Source organism: Acinonyx jubatus, chromosome B3, assembly GCF_027475565.1.
Source record: "Acinonyx jubatus isolate Ajub_Pintada_27869175 chromosome B3, VMU_Ajub_asm_v1.0, whole genome shotgun sequence".
In the NCBI taxonomy this organism is placed as follows: Eukaryota; Metazoa; Chordata; class Mammalia; order Carnivora; family Felidae; genus Acinonyx; species Acinonyx jubatus.
Window position 1 is genome coordinate 27,710,978 of NC_069386.1, and position 25,438 is coordinate 27,736,415.

The 25,438-nt window shown below is 43.1% G+C and overlaps 1 protein-coding gene across 3 annotated transcripts in view; it reads right to left on the reverse strand.

Annotated features, from left to right (window-relative positions):
* The window catches only part of CYFIP1 (cytoplasmic FMR1 interacting protein 1), a 131,892-nt gene that overhangs the window by 83,550 nt on the left and 22,904 nt on the right, over window positions 1–25,438 (reverse strand). For all 3 annotated transcript variants that reach the window (XR_003423221.2, XM_027067854.2, XM_027067855.2), the window contains 2 exons: window positions 1,088–1,210; window positions 923–1,012 (listed from right to left, as the gene is read on the reverse strand). Coding sequence is in view for 2 of the 3 variants with exons in the window: in XM_027067854.2 (XP_026923655.1) it covers window positions 923–1,012; window positions 1,088–1,204 (207 nt within the window). In the remaining variant the exon portion in view is untranslated. Of the gene's footprint in view, window positions 1–922; window positions 1,013–1,087; window positions 1,211–25,438 lie in introns of those variants that run through there.

A 25,438-nucleotide genomic window follows, 5' to 3' on the forward strand; every position in this document is an offset into this window, starting at 1 on the left:
CATTTTTAAACTGCTTTAGTGTCTACTCCTTTCACATTGTTTCCTTTGATAAAAATGGTAAGAAGTTCAGAGATGTTCTAAAAACATCAACTACAATTTCATCATATTCTTAAGATGCTTTAAAATGTTTACAACCTTGAATCCAGTAACTTCACTTCTACAAATCTACCAATGGGAATAATGATGGATTTGGAAGGATATTCATCACTGCATTTTCTATTACAAAGAAAAAAAGGGAAACTAAGTAAACATGCAAAAGTAATTCAACTGTGGACATTTACAAAATGAACTATACAGTTATGAAAAATCACCTTATCTGGCACACTTTAAAGACAAGTGAAAAGTTCATGAAATCATTAAAATACATAATAACACTGCAATTCATTCATGCAATCGAAGTCATATCTTAGTGTATAACTGTGTTCGTCAATACGAGTGTAAATAAAAAGGAGAGAGGGGTGCCTGGGTGGCTCGGTTAAGCATCTGACTCTTGATTTCGGTTCAGGTAGTGATCTCACGGTTCACGAGTTCGAGCCCCACACTGGGCTCTGCACTGACAGTGCAGAGCCTGGTTGGGATTCTCTCTCTCTCTGCCCCTTCCCCAACTGTGCACTCTCTTTCTCAAAATCAATAAATAAACATTAAAAAAATAATAAAAACATAAAGAGGAGAGAGAATGGTACTCCCTCAAAATGCTGACAAAGGTTTTCTCTGAGCTATAAATGCTAAATTTTCAGAAAGAATATGTATTATGTTTATAATAAGAAACACAAAGGTCTTTTTAAAAACATAAGGCATTTTCATCCACCTTCTTCTTTTTTTCCTTACCACAGATCATATCAGGATAATACCAAAAAGGTGTACATTTGTCAGTACAGGTACTATTCCCCCAAGGAAAACAAAGACATACAGAAGGAATTACCATGCTAGAATGGACAGTTGCTTGTTCAATGTATCTTGCAATCCCAGTGACAAATGCATTTCTGTCTTCAAAATTAGTGTTGAAATTTGGCTGAAAGGAAGAGAAAAACCATCACGTGGAGGTCAGTGTTGCAGACAATGCACCCCACTTCCACTCGGCACACACCTGGTAGAGCAGTGAGGATGGTGGGGGCTCGATACAGGGCTGCTGGTCAGGCAAAGGCAGCTCTTCCAGGAGATCCACATTGGACAGTGCATCCTCCAGTGTCACCTGGGCTGCCATCCTGGCCTAGAACAAAACACAGAGCCACCTGTACTGTGAGGAAGGGTAGTAATACTCTGACAACCATTCCAAGGTGTGGCAATCAGACCCCCTTCCCCTGACCCCTCACTTGAGGGAACTGGGGGTGGATGAGGTGTCAGGACCAATCCCCCAGAGTCTGGTGTCTCTTCTAGGGCTTGCTGGCAATGGAGGCATGATGTAGCCTCTTCTAGCTTCCAGGAGTGTCATAGAGCAGGGCACATGCTTCCTGTCACCCTTTCTACTTTAAGGCCATCGTCTCTAGAGGGCTCCCAGAGGGGCTCTTACAGGGCCAGAGTAGGGAATATCATCTTCAACACCATGTCTGCCCTCAAGAAAGCCAGCACATCCTCTAAGGGGGCAACAGTGCTTCCCAGCATGCAGACCTTCCCAGGTGGGTCCTCTAAGCAACATTACACACTAAGGATGAAAATGGAAAAAGCCAGAGCCCTTTCTCCATGGTCAGCCTGTAGAGGCTAAGCTGAGGGCCAAGGGCCAACATGAAACAGGAAGGTATTAGCAAAGGACTGAGAGCATAAACTCAAAGTCTAGTACAGAGAAGCACAGAAATGAAGGTGGATGTCATCTAACACATCTGTGCCAGCTCCAGGAGAGGAGACCGCACACTCCAGCCTGCTTCCAGCTGAATGCTGGTCTGAACCTGGATAGGCCACAGGGAGTATAAGCAGTTGCAACCCTAGATGTGACACACCAAGCAGCTCTGATCCCAGATAGGACATCTGACCCCAGATGGGACACATGAGGCAGCTACATGTATTGTGAGAAGGAAACAGCAGCAGACAGGCTGGATGAGAACACTCAATGGAAGAAGCTCCTCCCAACACTAGGCCCCAGAGAAAGTGTGGGTATAGAAGTACATGGTAGAGCAAGTTACCAAACCCCCAAGCTGCTGGCTTAAGAACCAAAAAAGGAACCCAAAGGTACTGGACAGCCCCAGGGACAATGTGGAGAGGAAGAATCTCAGAAGAGCAAGCCCATAAAGTTGCTCATGAACTTTGGGCCCATGCCCAAGAGACAAATGCATGGATCTGATCCTCTCACACCCCAATCCCTGAGACCACAGAAAACTCCCAGATGGCCAGAGGCAGCACTCATAGGACAGATCCAAATGGCACCGCAGGGGCTCTGAGAACAGAACTGACACTGAATCACACGCCAGAGAAAGCAGGTCAAAACTACACCCTAAATTGAACCAGGTTGTTTGACTCTAAAATAAAAAGTCAGCATTTGCCTAGGACTTAAGACCCAGAGTCTCATTTCATAATATACAAAACGTCCAGTTGCAGTCCAAACGACTCAGCACACAAAGAACCAGAAATGTCTTAATTCTTATAGGAAAAGATGACTAACATACCAACAATGAAATAATACAGATATTACAATCATGCATCAGAGTTTAAAGCAACTACTAAAAAAATGCTCTAACAATGACAACACTTCCAAACTGAAAGAAAAAATCGAATGTCAGAGGAAAAAAAAAAAAACCTTTATATAAAGAACTAAAGAAAATCCTTAAACTTTTAGAACTAAAAATACTGTGTGAAAAATTTTAAAGCCCCTACATGAGCTCAAGAGCAAAACAAAGATTCGGTGAACAATAGAAATTATCTAATCTGAACAACTGAAAAAAGGTTGGGAAAAAAGTGAAAATCCTCAGGGGAACTTTGGGATGAGAAAAGTGGTCTAACATTTGTGTTATGAGTGCAAGGAGTGCTGAAAGTGGGTAAAAAAATAGCTGAAAACAATGACTGAAAACTTCCCACATTTGGCAGAACACTCATATGAATTCAAGAAGCTTAATAGATCCCAAACAGGATAAACCTAAAGAAATCCTTACTGGACAGATCATAATCAAACTGTTATAAACTAAAGCAAAGGAAAAAAAAGATATGTTGAATGAATAAGTCATGGGAATACAAGGCACAACATAATGAATACAGTCAATGGTATTGTAACAGGGATGTATCAGGATAGATGGTAGTTGCACTTGTGGTGAACACAGCATAATGTATAAACTTGTCAAATCACTATGTTGTATGCCTGAAACTAATGTGACATATTGGGTGTCAACTATATTTAAAAAAAAATTAACTGATGAAAATAATGTATCTTTAAAACAGAGAAAAAAATGCATTACCTACAGAACAACAATTTGAATGCCTGTTGATTTCTCCTCAGAAACCAAGGAGGCCTTAGGAAGTAGAATGACACTTTTTAAAGTCTGGAAGAAAAGAACTGTCAACACAGATTCCTATATCAAGTGAAATAGTCTTCAAGAAAGAAGGTGAAGGGGTGCCTGGGTGGCTCAGTCGGTTTAGTGTCAAACTTCGGCTCAAGTCATGATCTCACTGTGAGTTCAAGCCCCGCAACAGACTTGCTATTGTCAATGCACAGCCTGCTTTAGATCCTCTGTCCCCCTCACTCTCTGCTCCTCCCCCGCTCATGCTCATGCGCTCTCTCTCAAAAATAAAATACACACTGGAAAAAATTAAACACAAAAAAGAATGAAGGTGAAATAACATTCTCAGATAAAGGAAAAGTAAGAGGATTCATAGACAACAGGCTAATCAAAGTTCTTTAGATAAAAAGGAAGTGATACCAGAAGGAAACCTGGGACACATAGAACAAAGCAAAAGCGATCCAGAGGTTAAACTGAACAAGAGAATAGACTGTTTCTTCTGGAGCTCTTTAAAAGATATTTTGTGGTTGAAAGTAAGAAATTAAAGCACTGTCTAATAGGATTTCGGTGACTATAAACATAATATGTAAGAGAACTATGACATGAGGGGGGGGAAGGGAAAGGTGTAAGATTTCTACAATCCATTTGAAGTAGTGAAATATTGATTCTCAGTAAACTGAAATGTTAAGCGTGTGCTTTACAATCCCTAGAACAACCAATAAAAAAGTTATGAAAAGTAACATAACTTATAAAAAGATCATATATAATGAATTAATATGGAATACTAAAAATGTTCAGATAACCAATAGAAGGCAGGAAAAGGAAGCAGAGCAATGGAAAAAATAGGGATCCTCTTTCTGCTATTTGAGGACACAATGAGAAGCTGGGAATTGCAACCTGGAAAAGGGTCCTCTGATTCTGTGACCAATTCCAAAGCATGGGTTTTTTTCCCCCTACACCACCAACCAATTCTTAGACACCAGCTGGGTGTCCTATGATTCAATTCTGACACTATCTAGCTGCAGATAGCATCAGATCCCACAGGTTAAGAACTCAACCCTACAAGACTGCCCCCTGTGCCACTTCAGACCCCAATCAAAAGTCCAGGTTGTCACTTGTGCTTCTGACAGAAATCAGAGATTCCCAAAACCCCCTTCCCGGGTTCAATTAATTTGCCAGAATGGCTCACAGAACTGAGCAAAGTATTTTATTTACTAGATTACCAGTTTATTATGAAGGATATAACTCTGGAACAACCAGATGGAAGAGAGGCATAGGGCAAGTTATGGAAAAGGGTGCTGAACTTCTATGCCCTCTCTGAGTGCTCCATACTCTTCCCAAATGTTCACATATTTCATTAATCCAGAAATTCTCAGAATCCTGTCCTTGTGGGCTTCCTTACATAGGCATGACTGATTAAATAACTGGCTATTGGCAAAGGATTCAACCTCCAAGGTCAGGGAGGTGGGATTAAAAGTTCCAACCCCCCCAATCCTGGCAAATGGCTCCCATTTTTAAGGAGTTTTCCAAAAGTTACCTCATTAACATAAACTCAGATGTGGTTGAAAGGGGTTTGTTGGGGCGCCTGGGTGGCTCAGTCGGTTGAGCGGCCGACTTCCGCTCAGGTCGTGATCTCACGGTCCGTGAGTTCGAGCCCCGCGTCGGACTCTGTGCTGACAGCTCAGAGCCTGGAGCCTGTTTCAGATTCTGTGTCTCCCTCTCTCTGACCCTCCCCCATTCATGCTCTGTCTCTCTCTGTCTCAAAAATAAATAAACGTTAAAAAAAAAATCTTTGAAAGGGGTTTGTTAATGAATATCAAGACACCTTTATATTCTTTTCCACTTAGGGAACTACAAGGATTTTAGGAGCTCTCTGTCAGAAACACATGAACACCAAATATATATATATATATATATATATATATATATATTTCTTTTTTAAATTCATGTTGAGAGAGAGAGTGCACATGAGCATGAGCAGGGGAGGGGCAGAAAGAGAGGGAGACATAAAATCCCAAGCACTGTCAGGGCAGAGCTCAATGTAGGGCTCGAACCCATGAACTGTGAGATCATAACCTGAACCAAAGTCAAAGCCAGGTGCTTAACCGATTGAGCCACCCAGGTGCCCCCAAATACGTATTTCTTATTAAAAATCAGATCCTCACCAGACAAGACCATGCTGGGACCCTGACACCCTGATCTTAGACTTTTAAGCCTCTAGAACTGTGAGAAATAAATTTCTATTGTTTATAAGCCACACATATATACACACAAAAATATGTAAGTGTATGTGGGGTGGGAATATAAAAAGTATGAAATAATAAAATGGTAGACCTATATCCAAACATACCAATAATTACATTGATCACAAACAGTCTAAACACACTAAAGACCAGAGACTGTCAGGATGAAAAACATCCTGACTCAAATATATGCCAGCTACAAGAAGCTCACCTCAAATATAATGACATAAGTTGAAAGTAAAAGAGGAAAAGATAAACCATGCAAGCACCAGTCCCAAGGAAGCTGGAATGGCTATGTGAGAGGTAAACTTCAGAGCAAGGAAATTCCCAGGGCCAAGAGGTGCACTGCGTGACGACAGAAGGTCATTCACCAAGGAGACAGAACAATGCTCAATGTGGATGCATCTAGGGAGAGAGCTTCAAACAACAAGCCAACACCAACAGGACTGAAAGGAGAAGTAAATACACAAGTGCACTGACAGCAACAATTCTGTCCTTGACAGAAAATCAGCCAGAACACAGAGGAACTGAATACTAGGACCTACTGGGACTAATTAGCATTTACACAAAAGTCCCTTCAACAACATATCTATTCTGCATGTTTCTAACCATAAATTTAAAATGTAGCAGATAATTTTTCAAAATATCTGGTCCTTTGTAAACAAGGAAGATGGCCTTTTAACTTCCATCATCAACTTCCTTCTATCATCATGACTTCCTCTTCTGCATACTTATGAAAGAAGAAGTCCAGGATAGCAAAGCACCAAGTAGTGAAGGCTGGTTCTTGCACTGGCCACTGCCCTAAAGAGCCAGAGTAGGGAGTCCCAGTAACATCTTCCAAGGCACCATGTCTCCTATGGATCCAGCCCTGAGTCCTGCTTTTGGCCCTTTGAAAGGCCCAAGCCCAATCTGTGCCAGGAGAGGCTTGGGGGCTCCTGTAGTGCCTCCATGCTCCCATGCCACCTGTGCAATTGGTCAGTGAGAAAACAGGTCAGGCTAACTACCCTGGGACAGCCATACTGCCCATGTGACCAGTCATCTTGGCCTTCTGCCCAGCGCCCACAGGACCCTTCTTCCTCCTCCACCTCTGCCCAAGAGAGCCCAAGACCACCTTTGATGGGAGAAGAGGTGGTACAAGAGGGCTGCAGACAGACTCAGTGACACACTTAGGTCACATTCAAGGAAAAACATAAATGCTCTATTCAAATCACTATTAAAGAATACTTTTCTCATATAAACACAGCAATATTTGTATGGTGCACACACACCTCTATTCAGCCTTAATGAGGAGGGAAATTCTCACACATTCTACAAGATGGATGAACCTTGAGGACTTCATACTGAGTGAAATAAACCAGCCACAAAAGGACAAAGAATGTGTGATTATACTTATGTTAGGTACCTAGAGTAGTCAAAGTCATAGAAAGAAAGTAGAACAATGGTTGTCAGGGGTTGGAAGGAGGTGGGAATGGGGAGTTAGTGTTTAATAGGTACAAGAGTTTCCATCTGGGAAGATGGGAAAAGTTCTGGAAAGGTTGGTGGTGGTGACTGCACAATAGCGTGAATGCACTCAATGCCACTGACTATACACTTAAAAATGGTCAAAATGGTAAATCTGATGTTACAACAACAACAACAAAAATCAGGAGCAAAAAAAAAAAAAGGCAATATTTACCATACATAAATCAGAAAATATGGAAAAGAGAAAAAAGTCCATAATGCCTCCATCCCCCACAGAAAGAAGAGAATATGATACAAGCTGTTTTGTAAGCTGCTTCTTTCTTCCAACTTCCATAAAAATGTTCAAAATAAAAATTTTCAAACTATTGAACATTTTCCCGCAGCACCCATTTAGCTTTGTGTGGACCATTGGCCAAGGCCCTTTTGTGCCTCACTACTGTTCTTTCCTATTTGTCACATTTTCATCTTTTTCACAGCCATAAACACCCCTCAACAAACACTCTGCCATGAATACACATACAGCTGCCATGAATACACATACACAATCCCAGGGCCCCAGAAACATTCCCACGTCTCTCCATCCTGTGCATCTTCCACAAATGTGTATCTGCATGGCCTCTGCCTCAACCACATTAAGGAAACTTGGAACAGTCAGCTTTGGGTCCAAGTCTCCAAAGTCTCTGTCCTGATTTATTCTTTGACACCTCACAGTTCCACCTCCAAGATTTCTTTTATTATTATTATTTTTAACGTTTGTTTATTTTTGAGAGAAAGAGACAGAGCATAGGCAGGGCAGGGAAAGAAAGAAAGGAAGACACAGAATCCGAAGCAGGCTCCAGGCTCTGAACTGTCAGCACAGAGCCCGATGCAGGGCTCGAACCCACGAACTGCAGGATCACGACCTGAGCCAAAGTCAGAGGCTTAACCGACTGAGTCACCCCCAAGATTTCTTTTAAATCTATTTACTTCTCCATCTCTAACTGCCACCAGCAAATCCTGTGCTCATTATGGGCATCACACCACTCTAGAAATGAAGTCCATGCTCTCTGTAACCACTCTGGCTGCCCCAAGCCACAGGAATTTGCCTCTTCCTGCCTCATCCCCTCAGGTCCATGCTACTGCCCATGTTACTGTCAGCCCCCACAAAGCCTGGGTATCCCTAGGACAAGTGTTCGTCATCTGCTTGGCTACCACAAGGCCTGTGGGACAGAGCACTGGAAGGAGTGATAAGACTTTGTAACCAGCTTCCACAATGCCAATGCCCAAAAGCATAATGAAAATGACATATCTGGAACAGTGCTCAAACCCAACAGTGCTGCCTGGTGGGAGTTTACAGTTTAATAACTCAATCCCATTTCTGTCTCCACCAGTTCAGCTCACATACAGCTTCATGTACAGAGATGCACACCAGCTGGGGCTTGGTCACAGCAGGGTGGCCTGTGACCACAAGCACCGAAGGAAAATCACATGGGAACACAAGACAGAAGGTGGCTGTCCGCAAGCCTAGGAGAGAGACCTTGGAAGACACCTTGATCTCAAACTTTCAGCCTCTAGAACTGTAAGACAATATATTTCTGTTCCTTAAACCACCTGGTCTGCGGTATTTGTTGTAGCAGCCTAAGAAAACTAACACAGAGCTAGAATGAGTTGAGCAGAATTGCCCAGACAGGGTCCCTATGCCCTTGCACCAACTGGCTGTTAAAATCCGCCATGCGCTGCTGTTTTTTGATCATGAAACAATACATGCTCAATGCAGAAAAAGCAGATGGCTGCTTGAGCCTCAGTCTTAAAGAGCTAGTATAGGCACTTCTGGTGTGGGAGCATCCACCTCCCGTCACAGAGAACTGACTGCAAATAACAAACTCTCCCTCATTTCATCAACAAATGATGTCAAGCCGGGCTTTTCCTCCTTGACTGAATCTCCATTGGCAGCAGTTCCCAGCCCTCAGGTTTGTCTCCAAGCTTGTCAAGTTATAAAACTGCCATTTTAACAAACCATCAATTGATTTTGTAAACTTAACAGCTTTTATTTTTTTTTTTTAATTTTTTTTTTCAACATTTATTTATTTTTGGGACAGAGAGAGACAGAGCATGAACGGGGGAGGGGCAGAGAGAGAGGGAGACACAGAATTGGAAACAGGCTCCAGGCTCTGAGCCATCAGCCCAGAGCCTGACGCGGGGCTCGAACTCACGGACCGCAAGATCGTGACCTGGCTGAAGTCGGACGCTCAACCGACTGTGCCACCCAGGCGCCCCTTAACAGCTTTTAAAATAAACATTCCAAAGGACATACTAAATGTGTTTGTTGCTCTTCTAGTGACTGTTCAAGTACCCCTGAATCAATTGCAGGGGTCCCTTTGGCTCAGGGGACACCTATGCTCTGGATAGCTACTCAGCATTTTCACACTAGTGCATGAGAGCTGGCCAGCGGTATGAATTAGGGAGCCCTGCACACTATGCTGTGTGCCTCACATATCCAGCTTTTCCTTCATTCAGCCTGTGTCCGGGGAAGACACTGCTGAGTGATCAGCAGGGTCCCTAAGGCATGACCCTGGTATGTGGACCACATGCCTGTGAGCTTGAGCTGGAGGAACAGGGCAGAGGAAGGAAGGCTGTGCTGTGACACACTATAACACTCCCAGCCCAGCTAGGCTACTTCCTCCTTCTATGCCCCAAGTTCCCTGCACTTGAGTGAGGCACTCCCAGGATGCAGGTGACCTCAGGTGGTTGTCAAACAACTGCAGGTTGCTCAAGGCAAGGAGCAGACTCATGCCAAATGAAGGCTCAGGTCTGTGCAGGGCAGGGTCTTCAAAATCCTGCTGGCATCTGCCTCCATAAGAGGTATCTAAATGCAGACTCCCCTCTCCCGCTGTGATACAGACCATACTGGCATGCATAAATCCCCACACACAGGGCCAGCAGCCTGGACAACGCTGCCAGTGCAGCTCCTGAGAAGAGGGAACTAGGGGCACCTCTTCCTTTCATCTCCCACTTGGACTTAAAGCCCAAGGATGATGTCCCATGCATCTCAGGTGGCCATCACAGGTGGGTATCAGAGGACCCTAGGCAGAGGTCAAGCAATCACAAGTAGTCAGAAGGCTGGAGTTCCCAGCACTGGGCAGGAGTTCCTCACAGCTGCCCACTAGAAGGGCAGTACCCACCTGACATGCTGAAGGCCCACGGCTTCTGACCTTCTTCTTTCTCCTTCACTTGGCAATGTTTGCCCCTCAGGCTCAGATTTATCCTGACATCCTCTCAATAAGTTGTCCTCTCACCCACCCTCAAGGTGGGGCCATCACACTCTGACAGATGAGCAGAGCAAGGCTCAGAGGCCCCACAGAGCAGGGACAGAGCTACCCACCCCAGCACCAGGCACTGTGTCCACTTGGGTAAAGGCCAGAGGCAAACAGAGAAGTCAATAAAATGAGTTTCACAAGGGTGAGTGTTGTGTGTTAGAAAGCAGCTTAGGCCTGAGGGGCAAGAGAGAAGCAAGCAAGAGCCAGAACCCCCAAAGAGCTGCCCAGGGGCAGGTGGGAAGCATGGGAACAGGGGACAGAGCCACAGTAAGCAGCCAAGCGAAAAGGCAAGATGATTTCTATAAAGTGTAATAGTTACCACACTCTTTTGAAGCAAAGAACAGTGAATAAGAGAACATTTTGTAAAAATAAATATGATTTAATAGTCTTCCCTGTTTCTGGGTAGCATGGGGGTAGGTGGGAGGGAAGAAAGGGAAGCCCCCGTCTTCTGGCAGTTCCATTAAAAGGTAACAATACACAATGAGTCCTTATACAACTCAATGGTCTTCAAAAAAAAGAATACTTAGAAAAAAAAAAAGAATACTTAGGCTGCAAAGAATTCACAAAAATTAAAGCAGTGAGACTGATTTTCAACTGGCAGTATGGCTGGTGCCAAGAGATAAAAACAAAAAGAAAAAAAAAGTGTGGGGTGTGTGTGTGTGTGTGTGTGTGTGTGTGTGTGTGTGACACGTACCAGTATGAGTGTGTCTGCAATAAGCCAGTATCCCTAGGAAATGGGATACTGTCAGGAAAGGTGTGGCAGAGACAAAACAAAACAAAGGTGTAAGATAAGACCGTTGCCTTCAGACATGGACATGGCAGGTGAAGCAAAAGGATTGGCAGGTGGCTGGGGGCTGCTGACAAGGGGTGCCTAAGAGGATCCACAGTCCAGACATCCCTGCCAAGGTCCCCTGAGAGCACAGCATGGAGGCATCTGTTCCTGAAGGGTCCAGCCCCGGTTCAGACCCCCAAGAGCACCTCAGGGTGACCACAGGGCTCCTGGGGCAGTATTACAGAGCTGACTTGAAGTCTCCACACGAGGCCTCCTCTGAGCCTGGAAAACTTCAGTCTGCACTGCCTGCTGGGGCCAGCCCAGGCCAGCCCAGAGCAGGACTCAGGCCAGGGAGGTGGGGGGGGGGGGGGGGGGGGCCTTATGTTTTAGCAGATTAGAGGATAAACTTCTGTCACCACAGAGATGTATTTCTGTTTTATCACCATTCCTCTAACACTGTTCTAGAAACAGAAAATATCTGAAAACACTTTTGGATGAAATCATTTGCATGTATTTGGAAGAAGGACAGTCATCTACCAGTGTAAAAGAATAAAAATGAAGAGCAAAAGAAAATAAATACCAATAAAGGTTGAACCTAGGGACGATGGACATCAGCTTAAGGTGGCTTCTTTAGAAGGCTGGTTTAAAACACTAAGAGAGACAGCTCAAAACATAAACAGTAAGCAAACTGGTTCTGGTTACTTCTGTTCCTACTACAGCCTCTAAATTTAAATCTTTAGTAAATCAAACACTTAACTCCAGTAGGTCTCACATACTCACAAAGGAACTCAACAAATAACTTCACAGATCTGTAACTTTTATTAAGGTAAGGTCTTACCTAGATAAATTGCTGTCCACCACAAAAATATAAATGAAAGTAGAGGTGTCTGTCTGGGTAGCTCAGTTGTTTAAGCATCCAACTTCAGTTCAGGTCATGATCTCATGGTTTGTGGGTTTGAGCCTGGAGCCTGCTTCAGTTTCTGTGTCTCCCTCTCTCTCTCTGCCCCTCCCCTGCTAGTGCTCTCTTTCTGTCTCTCTCTCAAAAATAAATAAACATTAAAATAAAAAAGAAATGAAAGTAAAACCATTATGCTGGGGGAGGGGGTGCCTGGGTGGCTCAGATGGTTGAGCATCTAGCTCTTGATTTCAGCTCAGGTCATGATCTCACAGTTTGTGAGCTTGAGCCCTGAGTCAGGCTCCACACTGACAGTGCGGAGCCTGCTTAGGACTCTGTCTCTCTCCTTCTCTCTCTACCCTCTTCCGCTCTTGTTCTCTGTCAATCGCTCTCAAAATAAATAAATAAACTTTAGGGAAAAAAAAACTATTGTTAGGTACATGCCTATTAATAAATAGTAAGCATCCAAGGGCCAGGAACCAGACTAGGTTGGGTTCTCACTGTCAGTAAGATAGGGTGGCAGCTAACCCAGCTCACAAAGAGGTCAAAAATTGACCTGAAGCTCTGGAAGGGTAGGCAGCAGTATGTACAGCAATAGCTAGCACCTGGATGCTCTAAGGAAGGAATGAGGCATGGGGACACCAATTCAGAGGCCAGAAGCTGGGGACCCAGGGGTATGTTGCAGGGGAGGCACTACCACCATGCACACATGGAGACAGAGTCTAGCACAGACTGAGATCCAGAGCCTCCCTCTGGGGACATCTGCAAGGAGTGTGGCCCACTGTCAGACAAGCCAAGTGAAGGTGTGTCCTATCCAAGAGCCAGCAAGTGGCAGCTCTACACAGGCACTGAGAGGACTAATCTTTGTTTAAAATAGAAACTGCCAAAGCAGCTCAACACCAAGGTTACAAAACATGGTGAAACCACAGGCAGGAAAATGCAGAACTGATCACTTTGGTGCCCACTCAAGAGTCCTGCTTGTGGCGCCCACAGTGAGAGTGCCATGCACGTGTTGATTCCACCCTGAGTCAACATGACCACTAAGAGGAGTCTTCCCAGTATTTCTAAATTTTTATTTTACAAATTGAAAGTATTTTGCTTGCCAAACTCCACAGCATAACCAAAGAAGAAACTGAAATGATTCTGCTAACATATGAACACTGATTTTCTTCCTCTTCTATATGCAAATAAAGGTACTTCCCAGAAAAGTAGAAATGTCCAATATTTTTATGCAATCTGTTCACATGTAAAATAATAAATCATGTAAAGAAAAGAAGCATACTTTACTGAACCTTGCCTTTCTCTCCCACATTTTAAAACAATGTGCCTTACTATAAATACTTTGGGTATTTACCCAAAGGATACAAAAATACTAATTTGAAGGAATACATGCACCCCAGTGTTTACAGCAGCATTATCAACAATAGCCAAACTATAGAAAGAGCCCAAGTGTCCATTTACTCAGCCATCAAAAACAATGAAGTCTTGCCCTTTGCAACAGCTTATATGGAGCTAGAATTATGCTAAGCGAAATAAGTCAGAGAAAGAAAAATACCATGATTTCACTCAAATATGGAATTCAAGGAAAAAACACAAAGAAACACAGCAGTGTGGGGGAAGAGAGGCAAACCAGGAAATAGACTCAACTATAGAGACCAAACTCATGGTTGCCCAGCGGAGGTGGGTGGGGGATGGCTGAAATAGGTGACACGGATTAAGGAGGGCACTTGTGATGAGCACCCAAGTGTTGTATGTAAGTGTTGAATCACTAAAATTCTATACCTGAAACTAAATTTACACTATATGTTAACTGGCTGGAATTTAAATTAAAACTTTGAAAGATAAAAAATTAAAAATAAAACAATGGGTTTTTCTGTATCACCAACTAGCATGGACTCTATCTTATTTCTCCAGATTAAGGGGAGATACGGAAGGGCGGGGAAGGGGCTGCTGTGATCACCAAGCAAAAAGTTCATAATTAAAAACTAAACATCATTTTCCAGCCAAGCTTGAATGCTGAAGAAACTCAACTGTTTTAATGAACAAAAACTTCAAATTCCATTCTCAAATGCAGCACTAGTCTCTTTTACTATCACTTCAAAAGAACTGCTGCATCAACAGAGAAACAAAATCAAGTCTGCTTGAAAATGACAATAAGGTGAAGTCCTGAGATGGAGTCGGGTTGGGAATCTTGACTCTCTGGACCCCTCCCTCCAAGACACTGCTCTCCATCCCCCTAGGGGTCAGGTTGCCCCTAGGTGTGGTCTTCCCAAGACTGAGCTATCAGCCTCCTGAAAGGGTCCCTGCCCCCACTGCAGGTTTCCTGCTACTGCCCCACTGTCTGTCCAGCCCCTCCCTAACACGGAGCACTCCAAACCTGCACTCATGTCTGCCACCCTCCTTTTTAACTTCTTTTAACTGTGCAAAGCACAACTCTGATCATGTTACTTTCCTGCTTTACATTTGTACTGGCTACTGCTACCTATAGCTGTGGTTTTCAGACCATGTTCTGTGAGACCCTGGGGTACCCCATAATGGCAAGGGAAAGTAGTCCTGCTTTTAGCATTTAATATACCGGTATACTTCCTGAGATTTGTATGAAGAAACTACTCTGATGCTAAAATAATCAATAACAGGCAGAATGGGCCCAGTATTCCAGAGTAAAGTCTCAATCCCTGAGGTAAAGTTAAGGGCCCTCCCCACAGCCTGCAGCTGCCCTTCCTCAGCTCCCTAACACCCAGGCCCTGCCTGACATGCCTGTATGGTGCTCTCCCTCCCATGGCCCCCTGTGGGTCCCTTGGGAAAGTGGAAACACTAGAAACAGTCCCGCAGGGGCATCTGGGTGGCTCAGTTGGTTAAGCATCCAACTCTTGATTTCAGCTCAGGTCAGGTCATGATCCCATGGTTCATGAGGCTCAGGTCATGATCTCATCATTTATGTGTTTGAGCCCCACGTCAGGCTCCATGCTGACACTGAGGAGAAGATTCTCTATCTCCCTGTCTTTCTTTCTCTCCCCCAACCCCCTGCATGCACATGTGCATGCTCTCTCGCTCTCTCTCTCCAAATAAATAAATACTTAAAAAAAGAAAGAAATGGCCGCCTAGCTGAATGCAAGGCACACAGGTAAGCACCACAGAACCTGATATACTGCCATCTGACAGACATTCAGATTAAGCAGGACTCTCCTTGCTGGGCTGGTTGTTTTCCTCCATGGTCTGGGATCCAGAGAGACAGCATGTTGTATTAATTACTAAATGTTTCTTCATGTGAATGTGGCAGTCCTTCATCTTTCACACAGAATCCAGTACATGTTTAAGAGACATCAAAGGAAGTCAAGAATATATCCAGGTGGGTAGTAGAATACACCCCACGGTGGCAGTCTCTGGTATGTGTCTGGGTGTCAATCCGTAAGAGAGGGCACTACCTGTGCTATTTGTATACAATGGAATGTTATTCAGTCATAAAAAAAAGAATAGAATCTTGCCATTTGCAACAAAATGGATGGAGCTAGAGAGGATAATACTAAGTGAAATAAGAGAATGACAAATACCATATGATTTCACTCATGTGGAATTTAAGAAACAAAACATATGAACAAAGAAAAAAGGAGATAAAAACCAAACTGTTAACAATAGAGAACTGGTAGCTGCAGGGGAGTGGGGGAGGACGGTAGGTGGGAAGATGGGTGAAACAGGTGAAGGGGATTAAGAGCACCCTTATCATGATAAGCACTGAGTAATATATACAACTGTTGAATCATTACATTGTACACCTGAAACTAGTGTAACACTGTTATATTATATTCCTCAGTGACAGCACGAAGCCCTGGAAGATGATAGAGACTAACCCAAACATGGGCTTACACCCACCACGCAAGCCCATCAACAAACCTTGAGACCTGCCCTGTGCAGGTCTCAAGTGATGATGACCCTCTTCACTTCACAGTGGGGGAAGCTGAAGCTAGAGGGTCCACTGTACTCCCCTGGAGCAGCTCAGCTTCTCCCCTCCGCCCACCCCGCTCCACAAGTTGGCCTATGCTGTCCCTGCAACCCCAGCTCAGTGGTGCTGCCGCCTTCACCTAAGCAGTTGTGTGTGAAAAGAGTGATGCAGAGTGCTACATCCAAGGGCCAAGCATCACAATGAGCACTGGGCACTGTCTTAAGCATTTGGTGAAGAATACCACTGTTCATCATTTGGCTGGGCATTCTTAGCCTTCTCAATTCGACTCGTTCCCCTTATCATGTGTTGTGCTCTGAAGGACCAGATCCTGTGGGCAGCTGAGGAACAGGTCTCATAAGGTTCAAGGCTGTGAGGCCTGCTTCTCCCTGGCCTTACCTACAAGTGCTAGGCCAGCTTCCTAAGTTCTCCTCTAAGGGTAAAGAAAGCTGCAGGACTATGACGAAAAGGCACAGAAGTTGCAGGGTCAACTTTCACCAGGCACTTTACACTACCTGAATGTGCCTCCTTGTCCTTCTTTTGACCCAGCAAGGACCCTAGCCTTCCACATCCCCATCTAACTGTCTGGGTATAGCAGGGTGCCAACCGGGGTTCTAAAAAGTCCCCAGTGGTTCTGGAGCAGCCCACTAGCAGCCCAAGTTCCTCCCACTCCAGGAGTATCCCTTGAGGGGCACCAGACTGACAGTGGCCCCTGGGCCAGACTCCACCTAGTATCCTCTAGCCTGAGGCCATGACCCTGACCTTAGCCACCACTTTACCTATACCGCACTACTCCCCAATTTCTACCCAGGATGTTGCTGTTCAAGCCATTCAGCCTGAAAATATCCACATCAGACTTGCTGTCTTCCTCTGTGCCCTAAGACCCACTGTTCTCATGGAGCGGGTGTCCTGAGAGGTCCTGGTACAGGCAGAAGGCTTTCCCACAAAGATGCCAACTCTGTAAGTGGGGCAGGAACTCAGAGGAGGAGATCTTAGCTTCATGGAAACCAAAATCCTGATTCTTAGAGCCAGATACCCCCCAGTTCTCTCCAGAACAACAGTGAATCTGTCCAGACCAGTGAAGCCATCAGCTGGCACTTAGTCTCAACTGAACAAAAGCAGACAGCAGTTCTTTCACCGAGCTCATGCAGATCTTCTCCACCATCATAGAAACACCTGCACAGCACAAAAACTTAGAAAGGAAACACACTGGTCTTCAGCCCCCAGGAGTGCACAAGAAGAGGCCTACCCTCCTAGCCTGTCCCAAGCCCAGTCCCCATAAGTGTGGACCTAGATGCTTCCTGCCCAGGTTGCATCACCAAGAACACTCCATACTGGATGGCAGCCTCATCCTTACTTACACAGCCTCATAAATGCTCTCCAAACACTCGGACCCTTCGTATTAACCATTTAAGTTAATACATTTTTCTCTTCTAGAGAAAAGCCTAAGATTACCATCTCTAACCAGAAAAGTCAGTATGTTTTCAGATGACCTTCCTGGCTGAGCATCCCAGGAGGAGATTCTTAAACTACTGTCTTTAAAGCTGCAAGTGATGATCCAGCAATCCCACTCCTGGGTATTTATCTGAAGGAAACAAAGCTACTAACTCCAAAAGATATCTAAACCCCATCTTTACTGAGTCATACTTCATAATAGCCAAGACACAAAAGCCACCTAAGTGTTCGTCGATGGATAAATGAAGATGTGGTGTGTGTGTGTGTGTGTGTGTGTGTGTATGTGTACACATGCACACATTATGGAATGTTACTCAGTCATACAAAAGAAAGAAATCCTGCCATTTTCAACAGCATGGATGAATCTTGAAGGCATTATGCTGAGAGAAATAAGCCAAGGAAAGACAAATACTGTACAATCTCATTTAGAATCTGGAAAAAAACAAACAAACAAAAAACACACACAAAAAAACCAAAAACCCAAGTTCAAAAATATGGAGAACAGATTGGTAGCTGTCAGAAGCATGGGGTACAGGATGCATCAATCAGGTAAAGGTGGTCAACTGGTACTAACTTCGTTATAAAATAAATAAATCCTGGGGATGTAATACACAGCATGGTGACTACAGTTAATAATTATATTGTATTGCATATATGAAGGTTCATAAAACAGTAAGCCTTAAAAGTTCTCATCACAGGAAAAAAGGTTTTCTGTAACTATGTGAAGTGATGGATGTTACCTAGACTTATTGTCGTAAGTAATCATTTCACTGTATGTATATATTAAATCATTATGTTGTACAGTGTAAACTAATACAATGTTATATGTCAATTATATCTCAATTTTTAAAAATTGCAGGTGGATTCAGGTGAAAAAAAGTTGCAGGTGGATTCAGGCAAGGTGTCCTACCACAGGGGCCCAGAGATGATAGCATGGAGCCTCAGCACAGCACCCAGGGATCACTTTCATTTTTATAATCTAGTAAGCAGAACTGTATCTCAATGTTCTTTTAATATGCATTTCTGTTATTCTTACTAAGGCTGAACACATTCCTATACAATAACCTAGTGGGATTTTTTTCTTTTCCCTTGCCAGTTTGATTTATTTTCCTGTTATTTCATCCTTTAAAATATTGGTATTTTCCTCACCAATGTTTACAGGCAGGTCACTACAGCACTGATATTAAGACATTAAAACCATGTGAAAGCTACTGCAACATTTTTCCCAGATCAGGTTACTTGGCTTTCTATGCCTTTCTTGCCACTTTTTTCTTTGAAACTTCAGTTTAAAATTTGTATCATATCAAAACAGATGAACAAACGGGGAAAAAAAAAAGAGAGGAAAGCAAACCATAAGAGACTCTTAACAACAGAGAACAAACTGAGGATTGATGGAGGGAGGTAGAGACGGCCTAGACAGGTGATGAGATCTAAGGTGGGCACTTGTGAATGAGCACTGGGTGTTGTATGTAAGTGATGAATCACTGAATTCTACACCTGATACCAATTTTATCACATATGTTAACTAACTAGAATTTAAATAAAAATTAAAATTAATAAATAAGTAAAATTTTTATATCAACCTTTTCAGCCTTTTCCCATTGGAATTTCCTCTTTTACTTCTAAATTTACCCAGAAGAACTCTGCGAGCCCCACCCAGGGAAGGAAGCAGTTTCTAATCCATAGCTCCCATCTCAGCAAACTGCTGACCCACTTCCGTAAGTCAACACTGCCCATCTGAGAAACAGTTTTGAGACAACAGTTAATCCCCAAGAGTTAACTTCAAAGTAATGTTGAGGTCCACAGAAAGTTGGACCTCAGATGCACAATTGTTCTTAGATCCTGACATCTTTCAACTTAATTATGTTTAATAATGCCATAACAGGAGAGGAACTCCTATCCACAATGAAAGCTGGGGACCTACATGTGATCCACAGGAGAAACAGGAGGCACTGATCCCCCACTTTCTTTTATATAAGTTGCATCTCATCTATACATATTCTTAAAAGACACTTTTTTAATCATTAAAAAAGGGAAAACATGCTATATATAATTGTCTTATTTTTTTCACTGCTATATTATCACTAAGATGCATCCACAACCACAGGTTGCTTTGAAGAGTGGTTTTGACAGGTGTATACTATTCCACTGAACAAATGGGAGTACAGTCTATGGGCCCAATCTCATGAGGCTGGTTACAGGGTCTTTGTTATCATGAATTATGAGGAAAATTCTTGCACATTAATACATGTGCAATGAATTCTGTAAGGCAGGGGTCAGTAAACTTCTTATAAAAAGGCCAGAAGTTGGTAGCTGTCCTATGGATACATACATTATGCTTAGGAAATATACACTGATGTGTTTCAAAGTAAAGGGCTTCAAATTAGTGGGAAAAAGTTTTCTCTGTGTGCATGCTCTTTGTACTGTTTTTATTTTTGCAATATTTTGTCAGTTTGAAATTATTTAAAAAGGGTAAAAATGGAATACTCCCCTGAAAACTTTTTATGAACATAAGGGAAAAGGAATTAAAAATGTTCAAAGGGCACCTGGGAGGCTCAGTCAGTTGAGTGTCTGACTTTGGCTCAGGTCTTGATCTCACAGTTTATGGGCTCAAGCCCTACATCGGGCTCACTGCTCTCAGCGTAGAGCCTGCTTTGGATCCTGTGTCCCCCTTTCTCTCTGCCCCTCCCCTGCTCGTGCTCTCTCTCTCAAAAAAGAATTTTTTTTTTTAATGTTCAAACAGATGTGTCCTAAGTCCTTGAATGGAGGTGTGTTTCAGTAGCTCCTTACTGCTATGACCCATGGCAAGTTTACACACCTGCATCCACTTCAAAGTAAAATGCATCTTTCCAACCACAGTACCTACCTTGGAAATCCCTATGTCTGTCTGCCCAGAGGAAGGTTTTGCCCAGAGTCCTACACTCCTGGAAGAAAACTTCTAAAAGACCTCATGGAGAGGTGGCCTGGAAAGCACACAGCCTCAGGCAGGGCTTTTAAAAGGTGACTTAGCCCCCAGAAATGATCATTTTAGTACTTCAACTAGAACACTTCAGACTACTACAAATTGCTGGGCTTTGTTTAGAAAATATATAGTATCCCAAATTTTTAGCTTCAATTACTTAATTTTATACTTCCCAGATATTTAGGATCGGAAAGAAAACAGCTTACAGAAAATAGTGAAAGACCTTGAAAGTGCAAAACCATTTCCACTTCTGGCCCAGAAAAAAAAGAAACAAAATTCCAACACTGTTTATGTTCTTAAAAAGAACTCCTATCTCTTGGAATGCACACGGAAGCATTTGTGAATGAGATGAAATGCTACATCTGGGATTTGCTTCACAACAGTGCATGTGTGGTGGTGGTTACAGACAAACCAAGATCACTGTTGGGGGATCATAATCCTATTTTCAGTATCTCTGTACATTTTGGAATTGCTCACAATGAACAGTTTAATACACATATATATGAGATTTCAAATCCCTTGTCCCTGTGGGTGATGAGGCAGCAGGTAGTGGCTCTGCCTGCAGACACAAAGGGTTCCAGCCACTCCCACCTATTTAAAACCCTGACGTTCCTTCCAGCTTAGTTTTAATTTTCCAGCTTAGTTTTAATTGTCTACATCTTTTTTCCCTGTGGTAATTAAAACTCCTCAAGAGATAACAGTTTTTGCAACCATTTTCAGGCTGCTACAAAGCTCATAAGATGAATACTTTATTCAGAAAACCATAAAATTCTGAGTGGGACCCTCCCACTCAATGCCCTAATGGTCCTCATACCCAGCTGGGGTATGAGCTGGCTGTGACTAAATACTACAGAAAACCACCAGGGAGGCTTTTTTTTTGAAATTTTACTTATCTTATAAATTTTACTTATTTATTAATTTTAATTTTTATTTAAATTCTAGTTAACATATATGATAAAATTGGTATCAGGTGTAGAATTCAGTGATTCATCACTTACATACAATGCCAAATGCCAAATCTCAGGCCTTTCCCAGATTCTTTAGAGGTAGGGTGGTTCTGGACACCTGCATTTTTAGAGCTCCACCCCCTAACCTCCTGCATTGATTCTAAGGTAGGAGTCTCTGGCCCATTCTGTAAGAAACTGTTTCAGGACACTGGTCTCCCATATGGGGTCTACCATATAATCCTTTGCAATGATATAAGAAAACAGGGGGCAACTGTATTTTTACCTAACAAGGACAAGGAATTAAGCTGTCCTAACAGCTACTCACCTGACCCAGTCCTCCCTTAACCAGTGGTAGCCCACAGGTCTGAGGACTCACAGGTGCCCTATCACTGAGGGTCTGGCCCAGGGAACTGAAGAGTGCCACTGTTAACACCAAGTTTTAACTAAATGCACTACTATGGGCTGAAATGTTCCCCCGACCCCAAATCCGTATGTTGAAGCCCTAATCCCCCGTCCCTTAGGTATCATGGGAGTGGGTCTTTACAGAGCTCATTAAGGTAAAATGAGGTCATAGTGTGGCCCTAATGCAATATGGCTGGTGTCCTTATAAGAAGAGATTAGGAGACAGACAGGCATAGAGGGAAGGCCATGTGAGGACACAGAGGAAAGATGTCCATCTACAAGCCAAAGAAAGAGGCTTTGTTCAGAGAAACCACCCTGCCGACACCTTGTTGTTAGACTTCCAGCCTCCAGAACTGTGAGGAAGTAAATTTCTGTTGTTTAAGACACCCAATCTGTGGTACTTGGTTAAAAGAGCCTTAACAGACTAACACACAAACCCTTTGAAAGGTTCATTCCTGCAAAGATCCTGGAGATGGAGGAAATCAGGAGTACCAGCAGCCCAGGCACCCACTACAGTTCACAGTCAGCCTCACTCCAACTTGCAAGCATGGGAAGTTCTAAGACAGCCAGCACAAGGCCACCACAACTACAACATCGTACAACATTGTCTCCTACACCTCAATCACTTAGTTTTCAAACTATTATCTATTATCAACTATGCATACTTTATGACTGACCCACCAGACTGGGACAGAGATACTGTTTACATTTATAAATCACCAACTGGAGCTCATGTTCAGAGTCATGTTAGGGATGGAGCAAGCAGATGAAAATGATAGGGATGTGAAATGCTGTGCTTTCCAAAAACACTTTTCTTTGCTTCTCTTTTCTTTCTTTTTTCTTTTCTTTCTTTCTTTCTTTCTTTCTTTCTTTCTTTCTTTCTTTCTTTCTTTTCAGGAGGAGCTAATAAAGCAGAAAAAAGATGAAAGGAGAAATATTGAGTAAATGTGTATAATTTATTTAAACTGAATTTTCAAGCAACGTGAGGTACTTAGAAGTACCAACTTGGGCATATGGATGGAGATGTGGGATGAGGAAATGGCACAACTCCATCACTCCCTCCTGGGAGCAGCCAGCTGAATAGGCAAAAGGCTATGAACCATCGTGGGGCTACAATCATCAGAAACCAACCAGTTCTTTTTGTTTTGTTTTGTTTTGTTTTTTATTTTACTTTATTTTTTTAATTTACAGCCAAGTTAGTTAGCATATAGTGCAACAATGATTTCTGAAGTAGATTCCTTAATGCCCCTTACCCATTTAGCCCATCCCCCCTCCTACAACACCTCCAGTAACCCTCAGTTTGTTCTCCATATTTATGAGTCTCTTCTGTTTTGTCCTCCCCCGTTTTTATATTATTTTTGCTCCCCTTCCCTTGTGTTTATCTGTTCTGTGTCTTAAAGTCCTCATATGAGTGAAGTCATACGATTTTTGTCTTTCTCTGGCTGGCTAATTTCACTTAGCATAATACCCTCCAGTTCCATCCATGTAGTTGCAAATGCAAAGATTTCATTCTTTTTGATTGCCAAGTCATACTCCATTGTGTGTGTGTGTGTGTGTGTGTGTGTGTGTGTGTGTGTGTATTACACACACACACACCACATCTTCTTTATCCATTCATCCATCGATGGACATCTGGGCTCTTTCCATACTTTGGCTATTGTTGACAGTGTTGCTATAAACATTAGGGTGCATGTACCCCTTCGAAACAGCATACCTGTATCCCTTGGATAAATACCTAGTAGTGCAATTGCTGGGTTGTAGGGTAATTCTATTTTTAACTTTTTGAGGAACCTCCACACTGTTTGTGGGGGTTAGGCTTAGGAATCCTCCAGACTTACACCAATGGGTTAACAAGGCATAAAGAAATACAAAGCCATAGAATACTCACATCCGAGTTTGGGTAAACCAGATTGGCACCCCAAGAATAGGGGGCGCAAAGACACCCCCAAATAGAAAGGGGGTGTAGATCCCCCAGAATAGAGAGGGAGGGGCAAAGGCCCAAAATAGGAATGGGTACAAAGACTCCCAATACAAAGGTATATGAGATAAGCAAGATCAGGCATGCACGGCAAAAATGCCCCCCAATTTAGTACTATACCAGAAAAGCTGCTTTCACAGCAGGAAAGGGCCAAGTTAGGTAAACTGGTGAATTGGACTATGGACCACTGCACTGCAGGCAAAGCAGCCCAGGGAGGAGATGGTTAACAAAAGAAAAAGTGCCTTATTAATCCTGAGGTTATTCCCTCTAGTTGTCTCATTCCCTAGGTTAAACAGACGCAGTGCCTCGCACCTCCTGTCTGCCGTTAACAACCATCTGCCCATCTGCCCAATGCCAGGATTTGGTTTTATATTGACCCTAACCCCAAACACTGTATATCTTCAACCCCCCCCCTTTTCCCTCACATCCCTAAGTTAATGTTCACAGTTTCTTTGTCTCTTTGTGTACACTCATCGCCATGTTTGTAAGCCTTCTGATCTTAATAAATATGGGGCAGATACCCTTATCCAGGGCTCTTGTCTTTTCCCGGACATTAGCCATCTCTCGCTCTAATCCTACGTCCACTCTTTTGCTGGTCAAAAGAGAACTTTAGACTTAGAGTCTACAACACTGTTTTCCAGACTGGCTGTACCAGTTTGCATTCCCACCAGCAGTGCAAAAGAGATCCTCTTTCTCTGCATCCTCGCCAACATCTATTGTTGCCTGAGTTGTTAATGTTATCCATTCTGACAGGTGTGACGTGGTATCTCATCGTAGTTTTGATTTGTATTTTCCTGATGACGAGCGATGTTGAGCATTTTTTCATGTGTCGGTTGGCCATCTGGATGTCTTCTTTGGAGAAGTGTCTATTCATGTCTTGTGCCCATTTATTCACTGTATTCTTTGTTTTTTGGGTGTTGAGTTTGATAAATTCTTTATAGATTTTGGATATTAACCCTTTATCTGATATGTCGTTTGCAAATATCTTCTCCCATTCTGTTGGTTGCCTTTTAGTTTTGCTGATTGTTTCCTTCACTGTGCAGAAGCTTTTTATTTTGATGGGGTCCCAATAGTTCATTTTTGCTTGTTTCCCTTGCCTCTGGAGATGTGCTGAGTAAGGAGTTGCTGCGGTCAAGATCAAAGAGGTTTTTGCCTGCTTTCTCCTCCGAGGATTTTGATGGCTTTCTCTCTTGCACTGAGATCTTCCATCCATTTTGAGCTTATTTTTGTGTATGGTGTATGGTTCATTTTTCTGCATGTTACTGTCCAGTTTTCCCAGCACCACTTGCTGAAGAGACTGTCTTTATTTCATTGGATAGTCTTTCCTGCTTTGTCAAAGATTATTGGACATATGTTTGTGGGTCCATTCCTGGGTTCTTTATTCTGTTCCATTGATCTGAGTGTCTGTTTTTGTGCCAAGGAACCAACTAGTTCTTAAGCTTGGCCTGGACAGACCTTGGCTGAGTTGGCCAGCTAAGGAATTTGCAGGAGATGACTTGGTCTTCAGGCATGCATGTCCCCTCCTCATGTAGTTGATAACAGGACCTTCTGGGAAAGCTGGCAGGGCTGTCTAGTGGGGACATGCTCCCCAATTACTCTAAATGAAATCAAGAAGCTCCTGATGCAGAATTCTTTTTTTTTTTTTTAAGTGTATTTTATTTTTGTAAG